The 12,614-nt window shown below is 42.7% G+C and overlaps 1 protein-coding gene across 11 annotated transcripts in view; it reads right to left on the bottom strand.

Annotated features, from left to right (window-relative positions):
* The window catches only part of LOC131120056 (disabled homolog 2-interacting protein-like), a 75,199-nt gene that overhangs the window by 44,841 nt on the left and 17,744 nt on the right, over positions 1-12,614 (bottom strand). For 2 of the 11 annotated variants that reach the window (XM_058065105.2, XM_058065108.2), the window contains exon 1: positions 10,343-10,435. The exons of 7 other annotated variants lie outside the window; for them this stretch is intronic. Coding sequence is in view for 2 of the 4 variants with exons in the window: in XM_058065099.2 (XP_057921082.2) it covers positions 5,951-6,074 (124 nt within the window). In the remaining 2 variants the exon portion in view is untranslated. Of the gene's footprint in view, positions 1-5,950; positions 6,277-10,342; positions 10,436-12,614 lie in introns of those variants that run through there. 2 more of the 11 variants (XM_058065099.2, XM_058065100.2) reach the window with 2 other exon arrangements.

Below are 12,614 nucleotides of genomic sequence, written 5' to 3'. Positions count from 1 at the left end.
GGGGAGAAAGCCACCGCAGACAAAGCACAGAAACTTCAAACACAAAAATGCAAAAAATACTATAAAACGCTTACATATGATGGCGCTTCTCAGCGGATTCCAGCAAAAACAAAATGTAAGGGTTGTGGTTTTAGATGCTTTAACTATTACTTTTCTTAGCCACCGCCAAAAAGTTATCTTTGCCTTAAGGAAACAAGGAAGGATAATAATAATAATAATAATAATGCTGGAGGATTATAGCACCTATGAGAGGTCCAATCAGATAGCTGGCATGAAGAGATGTAATAGCGTCATCAGTTATAGTCCCCCCATATTAAATCAACCCTACATGTGTACTGTATTGTCAAATTAAGGACGGCTCTGCTTTCATAACAATTCAAGGTAGACGGCTCATCTTGTGTACAAAATCTTTTATTTTGCTACTTCATACAAATACTGTCGGTAATCCCCGTATTTTTCAACACTGCCTGCACTTTTAGAGCTTTTTAACCAAGAACAGCTGCCCATTTTATGGAAAAGCAAAGAATGTCGACTTGAAGCAAGATGTTGATGGTGTAGCTCATCAGTAAAAGTGACCCCCTGTTGTTTTAATCAACATTTAATGCAACACTTGGACACAAGAAGGTGATAAATAATAAAGAGTCCGAGCAAACAGCCTGGCAATGACAAGAAGCCGACACCCTCAGGGCTTAAAAATACCATCCACAGAGAACCAAGAGTCTTTTGTTACGGCAGGAACAAACACACTTTGAAGTTGTCCAACTTTGTGGTCACTTCAACAAGATTATTATTATAGATGATTTGATTTGCCCTCGGTGCTTCTACAGTGACAAAGCAAAGCGGATTTCCAAAATAAGGTTCTTGTGTTTATTTCTAAGGATTCTCACATGACTGCTCAAATGATTGCACATGGTTGGTACACCTCAGGTTCAAAGGTTCCTCACAGTCTAATTGTCAAGTCTTTGAAAGAATCTTCTCCATTTTAATCAAGAGAAGCATCCTTGAGGTGATGCTAACCTCCTGGTTTTCCACTCTTCCATCATTGTTTGGTATTTGGGTGGTGTAGTGATAGCTGCTGGTTCACTTCCAAGGACCACAAACTCAGAACTCCTGCATACATTGAGACCAGAAGAAATGGTGGGGTCTGATTTGCCCAGAATCCTTATCGGGACTCTTTTGTCAAGAACATCACAGACATGGAACGTCAGAGTTCCGAAGAGCACTAGACTAGTTTGAGATGTAAAAGAAAACTAGGGTCCGGAAAACCCAACAGTCCCCCAACGGTCAAAAACCGAGCGTTTTGAGCCATCCCAAACTTCTTTCAGGCCTCACTCCCAAATGCGCAAACCTCATTATCTGAAACTACGGCATCATTTAACACGTGAATGCAACATTCTAACTACATTTATAGGTCAGAAGCATAGAAAAAACAAAATAGGTTCCCTTTAAAAACCTGCTTGAGTCTGGGAGTTGACAAATGAGACTGTGGTTACCAGTGAATCTAATTTAAGATCAGTCTGAATTGACAGAACACAGAAGACTTAAAACGCCTTTGGAAACTTTTCATGCGCTGTTTAGATCCTCTGAGGAGACGTGCAACCAGAAAAGCAAAAATCACAGGGCTGTCAGAGCGTGTTGACTGTGTTCTTTCCACCTGAAACACAGACGACATCTCTCGGCCCAACCCGCCTCCATCCTTCTCCCCCAGAAATACTTTTCCTTGCCCCCCCACCCTCCCCCTCCGGTGCGAGACAACCAGAACCTGTTTTGACGGGCTATGCTGAAAGTGGAGTCTAGTCTATTGAATATAAATCTGTGAATTAACGTCAATCAAAAAACAATGTGCAAGGCCATTTTTACTCTTTCCAAAGCGCACAAAGTCTCATTAGTCACGTCAGTCATCTGACAGGTGCTTGAACAGTGATCCGTGTAATAGGGGTCACATCGGCACACAGAACACATTCAGGCACATTTTTGTGTTGTCAGGCTTTATGGCTCACTATAAAACACACGTTGGCATGTGCGTGTGTGTGTGTGTACACACAGGTTACTGTAATGTGCTAACACTGTACCGTGCTGGACTCTTGACCCCTAAGATGTAGTATTTACTCAGCGCCGAGACCATAGACTGATAAAGATGGTGGTACGCTGTCTCCTTGGATTTACTCTGTGGACTTAGATGGACTTTCATGATCCAGGCCAAAGAGAGTCGCTTTTTTAGCGTGATTAGATCCCTCTAGACATGAAATAAAACTCCTATAGTCACTTTTACACTTGTATTACCCAATATAGTTGTCATAATAAGAGAAAATAAGACATCTTAGACATAAATAAGACATTCTATTGACTCACACATCAGCAATGAAGCATACTCAGGGGCTGTCGTGTCAATACAATGTTACTGACACCCAGTGGCCAGTGCGGTACAATACAACTGCAGTGAACATTCACACAGCAGCTGCTGTCAGCCACCACTCAAGTGGTTTGAGTTTTGACCGCAATTCTGCAGTAACACACCTTAAATACCAGTAAATACCTTGTATTTGTATTTTTTTGTTCATTTGTCCAGTTGTATGATTGAAAATCTTTAATTTGGGCCAAGATGACCTACATATGTTTGGACTAAGAAGCCGTATTCAACCACCAAAAAGTGATCATTCATTCATTCATTCATTTTCTACTGCTTTTTCCTCATGAGGGTCGCGGGGGTGCTGGAGCCTATCCCAGCTGTCTTTGGGCGAGAGACGCAGTACACCCTGGACTGGTCGCCAGCCAATCACAGGGCACATATAGACAAACAACCATTCACACTCACATTCATACCTATGGACAATTTGGAGTCGCCAATTAACCTAGCATGTTTTTAGAATGTGGGAGGAAACGGAGTACCCGGAGAAAACCCATGCATGCACGGGGAGAACAAAAGTGATCATTAATGAATGAATTTTTGAAAAAACGCAATACAGTGAGGGTACGACCAAAATATGCGTGAGTGATACTGCACAAAGTATAGTATGTGTACTTGTCTAATCTAGCAGTGGCATGCTTCAGTCTCTACGGGAAGAAGTGGAGGATGTTAGTAGAAGGAAGTTTGTGTTTGTGTTCAGGGCGACACAACGGCAGGCTGAAATCCAAAATGACTTAGCAAAGACCCAGATGGCGTGACGCAGAGACACCTCATGATGAAACTTGGCTGGGCTCTGCGCTTCTATACCATGCACTTTTTGCCGCCATTCCTATAAACACCTCTGCCTTTCTCCTTCATGTAATCTGAGCCCATATTTATGCATTAACGTGGGATTAGCCTGCACCTGTCCCTGTTATTGCAGTCTTTGTGGCGCTCAGAAGAAGCGTGGCTCATCAGCTGGCCGAGTACCCAGGCTGAGAGGCCGAAAGAGGACGTAAGGATGAAAGTTAGCTTACGGTTTTGCTTCACTGCTAATTTACTATGTCACATTTCCAGTGAGCAAACAAGATTGAGCGTATTTACTGTAGGATTTAATCATCACACCGTCTTCGCCTTTCATCTAATGCTTTTCTGCTGTTAAGCTTAACTGTTGAGTTGTGTCAATCCCATTAATCATGTCAAAAAAACTACCCCAGAAAGGGATGCTCCGAAAGGTTTAAGAGACGGCAGAAAAATGTAATCCTATTGCATTTTTTCTTAACTTTAACCAGTTGAAATTTGGCCGGCGACTCTTCGAGAGGAGAACTGTGCATGAACATCGCTGACAGCTGCGAGATCTGCCCACACAGACAGTAACTAAACTTGGATGAAAACACTTCACATCTTCGGGGAGATAAAACGTCTAAGAGAGCTATGTAGGAAATTCTGAAAAGTAGGACTATTGCCTAAGAAGCTTCAAAAACAAACTAGCTTGGATAAGACAGGACCCCCCCCCTCTCTGCCCACATGTAACAAAGCAGGCGGGAGAAGGGGAAACAGACTGATATGAGACTTTCCATCCACACACAAAACAAAAACACATGATTTCATGCAGCAGTCAAGAGGTGCCTTCCTCCAGATTAACTCTCCATTGTGGTCATGAACATCTGCAACGCCTCTCCTCGTCATTTATTTCGGTTGGATTTACACTACACGGTTCATAGACACAATTTAGTATATGTAAACACCGTCATATCGGATATGAACTGCTTCAAAGTGGGAGTAAATAATTGTCTATGGGCACTAAATTGGAATTAGGCATTAAGTTCTTGTCTGCGGTTATTGACCTTCCCTCAAACAGTAAGAGAATTTATGTAGCAATTATTGCCCGAACAAAATCATTTTTCCCAAAGCAATTTAGTTCCAAACACAAACAATCGAAAGCCAAGATGTGCTAAGACGTTACTTCTTAAAATATCAAAGGAGACGTTATGTGGTGTGTAGTCTTACGGTGAAATATTGTTTTTATAAACAGAGGCCATGTGTTCTCGGATAACTCAGGGCATCGAATCGATCGCAAGTGGACTGTTCAGGTCGTCAAGTCTCAATGACAAGCTGGGACAAACACTAGTCTGGGTAGGACGGCTATGAGTCTTCGTCCTATGACCCTATGAACAGTCCAGTTGCGATCAATTCAGTGTTCCGAGAATACAATGGATCTGGACCTGGATGAATGGGAATATTTCCAGACACGTCTCTGATAGCATTACTCACTGCAGTGCATGATACTATGCCTGCTACTGCTAGTTACAAAATACAAAAATATGTCTACTTGAATCGGGACTCTGTCAGTGTGGTATTGTCTGACAACAACCGGTAAGAGTTTCAAGAGGGTAGTTTAAAAAAGTGTCTGGGAAAATAGGCTGATTTGAAAAGTCAACCTCAGGATATTGTTCACAAACCTCAAAGATAGCAAATAACGAAAACAGAAAGCAGATTTTTGGCAACCGGTTGCTACCGTTACCTGTCAGCTGTTCGCTATCAGATCAGCAAGTCATACGGCGGCTGTTCAAAGGTTCTTTAGTTGAAACCAGCTGCCCTGCCGCTGCTGATAAAGAGGCTGACTGGAGGGGAAAAGAAATCTTTTGCAAGCACAGTTGGACAATTATTCTCAGCATGATCAGCACTGTGAGCGCTAGGCGGTACTTTTCTCCAAACTTCTGTGAGAAGTTCTCGTGGTCTGTCAGGTTTTGTGATGCATTCAAGTGCCACAACCAAAGATACTAGTGGCCGCCTTCGTGTCATTTGATTGACCGGAACATGAAAAATTCAAACAGGTTCAGTAATTTTTAGATTCACAAATAGAATCAAACAAAGCATCTAGTGACTGTATGATTGACCCCGGAATGACCCCACTCTGTCTTGTGTGTGTCAAAGTGGTGTGCACGAGCTTGCTATTACACTCAAAGATCAAGGCAGAGTGTGTTTGCGTGTGTGATTTTCTGCACAGATGATCCCGATAGACTTTTAAAACGCTGCTTTCATCTTCCATTTAAAAAGAAAAAACACACAGCCAGCAAACACTAAGCAACAGCCTTCAACCTAATGTGTTTTCACTTTCCACGAGAAAAAAATCAATACCGCGCTTCTTCTTTCTCTTAATTTAAGTAGCTCGACTTAAGCCTCGGAGGCAGCCTTATCACCCTAACTGTGCAGTTTGCTGTCTCCAAGCAAAACACTGCCTCTGCTTATAGCCTTCACGGCTTGACCCATGGTATAAGCTGTCAGCTGTTGCCACGGTAACCACAGCCTAGCGTCAACCTGCTAATAATGACGCCAAACTGTCAACCCACTTTTCGAGCTGCAGCGGAGGCAGGAAATCATGTTCCAGTGAAGAAAGATCTATTCTGAGATGGTTATGTTGCTTTCACAAGCAGGATAATTCAATCCATGAAAGCCACAATGATGCCTTGCTTCAAGAAAATGTCTCCCAGCAGCTGCAGGGCCAAGCTGCGAGACCTCCACACGACATTTGGCGCTGTAGTAGTTGTATTTATTTATTACCCCTGCTGGCAGCCGGCCTGGTGCGACTGCGAGAGCGGCTGCGCTGACGCTGCAGTCGGGACTTGCCCAGGAATCTGTAGTAGTATGATGGTCTCCCCGATCCCTTCCTAGTAATCCCAGCCATCCTGCCGGTCTGGGAAAATCAAGTCCTTTTCAGTGTGGAGTCGAGTCAAAAGCCAGGTAAAGTCCTCAATGGGCAATCTTCACTCTAACAAGAGTCCTCCTGCAAACTCCTCCATTGCCCAAACATTCCACAGTGAGGAGCGAGGAGATTGAGCCGTTCCCAAACATGCACTCCAGCTCTGTGCTTGTGTCCTGTCCCGGCGGCTCAGCCCTCTACTCCACCTTTAAACACTCCCCCTCAAAGTTTCCCACAGCCATATCCCAGAGGCGCTGTGTCCGGAATACGCCATGAACGTGTATCCTGACTGGCAGGAAAGCTGTTCCTGTTCCCGGTGGCAGAAGGCTCCGGAGGAATTTTATCAGAGGACAAAAAGCCAGTGTACCCTGGTTTAAATGACATAGAAAGATCCCATTGTGGCGCAGTCAAGTACATGCAAAAGTGCACTGTGTGTGTCTGTGTAATAAAGAGGAAGAGGGTGTTCAGAGAACAAAAGTGTCAGCTGCAAAGCAAACAAGCATAGATAAATACTTCAAACGGACTAGCGTTAAAAACAGCCATGTCAGACAACAACACGCTCTTTATTCTATGCGAATCAAGCCAAGGCTCAACAATAAAACTGGTCTGCAAATGTACTCGGTCATCCAGGTCAAGGTTGAAATGAAAGCAAGAGAAGAACAATGCCTTTGTTCATTCAGCTAGCTAACAAGGATAGCAATAGCTAAAGCACCCTAGTCCTGGTCTGGATTTTGTGATCTAGCCAATAAGTGGAAGATGTCAACTAGTCAAAGGTCTCTTAGAGACGTTGAAAAGCAAGCCGCAGTGATAAATAAAACCTTTTATAACTGAACTAATTCATTCATTTTCTACCGCTTATATGCTGGAGCCTATCCCAGCAGTCCCCGGGCGAGAGGCGGGTTACACACTTGAATGTTTATAACTGAACGCAACAGTTTAATTTAAAAAAAAAATGCTGCAACATCAGATTAGGAGGTATTCGGCTTTGTCATTCAATCCTGAATTCCATGACAAAGCTGCCTCTAAAGTCACACAAATGTCTCATTTTCAACCACCCTCATGCACAATGTCGGCGTACCCTCGCGAATATTAGATGACGTTAAGCGGACTTGCTTTCAAAGCAGCGAAACTCTGATGGCTTCCCAGTACTGTTGTGTTTTACTGTGGTTTGTACACTTGTAAGATTGTCTGTACAGTTCCTAACTGCAACACCAGGCCTGAAGATCTTGCAATATCTTTGGAGACAAAAAAGTACTGATATATATGTATACCCTTAAGCCATGCCTGAGTGTTGAAGTCAAAACATAATCTCGCTCTGCTTTCTATGAGCGTTCAATCATTCCCAGCTCGCTAGGCTACGAGTTTGTGCGGCCCATAATGTTTGGAGTGTGTGTGGAGTCTTTGTCGTTATCGCAGCCCATAAACTTGCAGCGACAGAATGCAGCACTCTGTATCCGGACGTCTCCAACACATGCTCCACTGTTCCCCGGGTCCCCGCAGGGACTGCTTAGCAAGACCAGGTAGACGCCAGCCGACACTGAGGCATTGCGCCTCTGCTGTCACCTTGCTGCTTTCAGGCAGTGGACACTGTATTCTCTTAAACAGATGCTGCCCTGCTATAAAGTAACAGTAAAAACTTGCAGCAACTGTATCATGGTTGCCCGGGGATCAATTACCTTGTCATACAGAGCTGGAATAAACAGACGGACAGACGGTTTTTTGCACTCCTTTCTTCTGGCTCAGTCCTGAGAAGGCTAAAAAAAAAAAGTAAGAAGAAGGATCCCACAGGGTTTAGTTACAGCGTGAGAAGCTGATACAAGCCGATAGCTTGGCTATCATGTTGCAAATGTTTTGACTGTTTTCCAGTAATCAAATGAATTATTATTTCAAACGTTACAGCAAAATGTGGTGCGTTAAAAAGCACCCATTCACATAGCGAACATTAGAATTGATCACTGGGTGTCATATACGAGCAGTATCTATGCAACTGTGGATTGGTTGTCAGCATTCGCGTCAAACATCCACTCAGAAGACTCAACTTATTTGCAAACGTCACGTCTCTAACAGGCTCCAGATATGGGAGAAGATGCTCTTTCTAGTTTGTTCATTTTCAATGGAACCTGCGTGGAAGAGCGATTATCACCAGTCTCAAGAGAAATTCGTGCATGTAAAATTTTTGTCATTGTGTACACGCTATCTTGCGATCTAATCCCAGAAAGCGGAAAAAGTTCAATTTTTCATGGCTGTCACCCAGGTGACGACTAATGAGTGGACAGGATGTTCAGTCCGTGTCAGATTTTCTGGATCTATTTGACATTTCTAAAAATAGACATACCCACACAAAAACATAGGTATGGGAACTTCTTTGTGCCAGTTTACATGAATTTACATGGACATTCAAGTAAGTTTATCTTGCATACTAGCAAGATGCTTTGATACCCCAAATATCCTCCAAATCCTTAAAATCTTAAAACCTCCATGGGAGCATTTGGCTGTGGATGCGTGGCTGAAAGAACTTGAGCCAGAGTGGCCTGTACAGTTAAAACTGCTGTTTTTGGCATGTAAATGAAACCAGCTCTGAGTTCCTCCTGGTTTCAAACCAGGGTCTTTAGTAACTGTAACTATTTTTTAAAAGTCATTTGCTTTCATAGTTAATAATAATAATAATAATCATAGTTCTTGACTGGACATTTCCAGAAAGGTCAAAGAGCAGAACTGCGGCAGTTGTTTCCACCAATTCAGGTTAGAAGACAGTTGAATTAAGAAGGTAATACAGTCAGACAGCAGAAAGAAGTCATTTCAGGCCCGTAGACTTGTACCCAACAAACAAATGAAGTCATTGAACCTGTTAGACTTGGAGAAAGTAGATGCAAAGAAAGCCATATTGATTCCCGGCACGACTCTATTGTCATTGTATCAACAGTGGGCCTCACACTGTTTGCTTTGTGTTGGGCAGGCTTTCAGACCTCAAATGTAGTCGCCAATCGACCTCTTGGAGGTCTGTGAAAGGAGCCACCCCAGACAAATTTAAAACCATAACGGATATGTGGGAATGGAAATGATGTATGAACATAATTGATGTATGAACCAAAATGTGTGCTTACTGAAATTGATAAAGAGTATTTATTATGTAATTATTCCAGCATTCTCTATCAAGCAGTCTGTTTTTGTGGAGTTTGCTGCAGATTAAAATTGCATCAACACTGCCCTCTTCTGGACAACCTGGCAGCACACAGCTCACATTTGTAAACACAGCTTTTCCAATTAGTCATGCCCAAGTTATATAATGCTGAGCTACAAGGCAATTAAAAAGGATTAGGTTAAGATTAAAGGTGTATCCCTTCAATTCCTGAGAGAGGTTTTGATCTTTCATCTCTTAATCACCGATGGGAAAAGACAATGGAACGCAAAGCATGCCATCCTGTCCCGAAACAGACGCCATTAGGCACCACGGATTGAAGAGAAGCGAGGCGCCTGTGTGAGACTGCTGGGAAGAACGAATAGGAGGAAGATTAAAGGGAATGAAAGAGCACAGAGAGAGCTTTAGGAGGCAAGATGGAGATGAGAGGTGTTGGACTAATGATGCCGGCATAGAAGGACCTCCGGCATGGCATCGCCAAGTGGAATCATGCCCAGCTGCAGTCCTCTCGCGTTTCAACAACGATAGAAAATAAGTTGACTCTTTGTGTAATACTTTGCTGAGAAGATACACAGCATCGTCCGTGGTGGACAAGTTCAAGCTGGCTTGTGGCCCTCAATGATGATAAGAAGTCTGCAGGGATTTAAGCGTTAAGCCCGAGGTATACTTTTCTTATCTGCAGTTGAGCAACAGCCGTTAACGGTTAAGCCCCCACTTTAGACGACATCCTTCGGTCTCCGTGTCCAGCGATACCCTGTGACCAGATTTAATCGTTCCATCTCATCAGCACCGTTTGCCATACCTTATCACACGCTTATTACGGCCCGGTGAATCAGTCGCTAATGTGCTGACAGCTCAAAGCTTGCTACAAACTTCTCACTGTCGCACGCAGAGCTCACAGTGCAACAATGTCAGGATTAAATGTAAGAATAGACGGCAGGCTGCGGACATTCAAGCAAACGCTTACACAGGGAAATCTGATTGAATCAAGCAACCGCGGATAAAACAAATAATTGGTAGGATGGGGTGGGATGGAGGGGAGGGAATAAAAACAAGCACACGTGGCAAGAGGAATGTACACTGCTGACACAAACACACAAAAGTGCATCCCTACCCAGAACAGATCGCCAGAGAACTCATTGATCCCTCTGGAGAGAGCAACCTCACGCATGTCAGTGCGTCGAAAAGCCTCCGCTGTCCATCTCCTCCTTGTAATCCTGTTCTTTTTTAATCTACCAGCCAAGTGACTCGTAAATCCCTTGGCAGACAACATGCTACAGAGGAGGGGAAGAAGTCAGGGAAATTTGAACTATTTGTCACAATATAAACTTTAAATAACGTGAATTAGTACTATTCGAGGCAACACACAACAAGCAAATGCTAACATGTAGCGACTAAAATCTCACTGCAAAGCAAACTGTAGTCAACAACCAGTTTATAAACACATATTTGGTAGTTTAGCTACTCATGTACCGTCGTAAACATTAAACATTCAATATTTTATATTTCAATGTTTACACAACGTGTGTTCACTATTTTAATTTAAGATAAAGTTAGCTTAGCTCAAAAACAAACAAAGAGGTGCAGGCAAAAACGTCCACAAGCACAGAAGCTTAACCATAGCCACTAAATGTGAAATAATTTAATGCTAACACCTAGTAGCTTTGTTAGTATAGCTACATGTGCTAACACAAGAACCCAATAGCTTAATGTAGAAAGAGGCACTATCAAATACAAACTTTTTCTAGCTATAGCAACTAAAATCCAGTTTGCAGCTAGCAACTTTAGTAACGTTATTGTACAAACTAATCGAATATGTTTGCTGTTCAGCTACTATTTTGGTACTAATTCAAGTTAGCAAGCGCCATGTTGAAAGAAGCACTATGAAATCCAGACTAGCATAGCATAGACTAACCATAGCCATTAAAATCAAGTGTTTATCACAGCTAGCAACCTGGCTAAAGTTGTTGAAATGTTTGCTGCATCTTTTGATGTTCAACTACGGCGCATGTTAGCTTGTCCCCAAAATGTTGAAAGATATGCTAGCTAACGCAGATGAGAATAGCAGCACAGTTTTGCAAACCATAAAATTACATTCAAATGTATTACCAACATGTAAAATTGTTACAATACATTTTAATTTTACCAAACATGAGAAAGACACATCCTCAAAAAGTAAATGACCTTAAAAAGATTCTATTGACGAATAGAATTTCAGTCATAGCAATTCAAAAAGTAAAATTCCTTATCGGGAAAGATTCTGTATTTGCTCTGGCGGGATGAACTTCAGAGATAAACAGAAGATAAAGAAAAGAAACCCCGAAGTTAACAAAACGTATCATTACTGCATTAAAACAGTTGATGTGGTATTCGGTTAGCACACTCATTATTATTATAATCATCAGATTTAGTTGTCCGCTTTATGACACTTCTCCATGTTCTTATATGTCGGAATCTGTGGAATTCATTTCGCCGCCATGTTGGGGTCGTGACTTCCCATGCAGCCACAGAGGCTCCATTGTCAACATAAACAATAGGCGTCATTTGTTCAACCGTCATGTGCATTTTAAGTGGTCCTGCAGAGAGACACAGGAAAAATGCTCATGAGTACTTGCTTCCCTGTGTCGTCTTCTTCTGCAGTAACTTTAGCCGTCTGGAAAGCTGGTCAGACCTTTGGAATTTATAGGACTAATTCAGATAGCACAAATACTCCCCGCCCGGCAACAGACGGAAGAAGCAAATGAACTCCTTCCTTATTCACTGTGGGACTGCACCAGACGGGACACAGGCGGGAGTCCACAGCTGCTTCAACAACAAACACACCGGACAGCGTTTTCCTTCAAGCACACAAACCTCAGCCCTGATTGTTGTGGACATTTGTGGGTGCGGTACAGAGGGTCAAGAAGGTGAATTGGAGGGTAGGTGGCGTATGGGACAGGAAGTAAGGTACATTGGAAGGAAAGGGGGGAGTGGAGTTTACTTTATTCCCTTTCCTGTTTTTTGTTTGGTCCAGCCCGAGAGTTCAGTTCAAAACCGAGCAGCAAGTGGGATTATCCCAAAAACAGCAAAGCTTTCCTGTCATTTCGGTGATGTTTGACTTGGAAATTTGCATCTTATTCCTAGAAATGACTGAGCGTTCATGTCAGACAATTTAAAGGATCTTTGACTAGCAATTTTGCTAGTTTAAGTCCTTAAAAACAGCACTTGTCATATAAACATATACGCTCATAGCTCCTCATATAGACAGATCTGAGCAGCTTGGATGTTTGCAGCAGATACCCCGAAACAGTCCGAAAATAGAGGATCTTTGATATGACTAGCAATTTTCCAGCTGATTCCTAAAACACAGCAGAAAACATCCGTCATTTAGCTATATTTGACTTGGA

The sequence above is a fragment of the Doryrhamphus excisus genome, linkage group LG10 (assembly GCF_037039965.1).
Source record: "Doryrhamphus excisus strain RoL-2023G ecotype Guam linkage group LG10, RoL_Dexc_Guam_v1.1, whole genome shotgun sequence".
NCBI lineage: Eukaryota > Metazoa > Chordata > Actinopteri > Syngnathiformes > Syngnathidae > Doryrhamphus > Doryrhamphus excisus.
The sequence above is the reverse complement of the archived record's forward strand: the minus strand, read 5'-3'. Positions and strand labels throughout refer to the sequence as shown.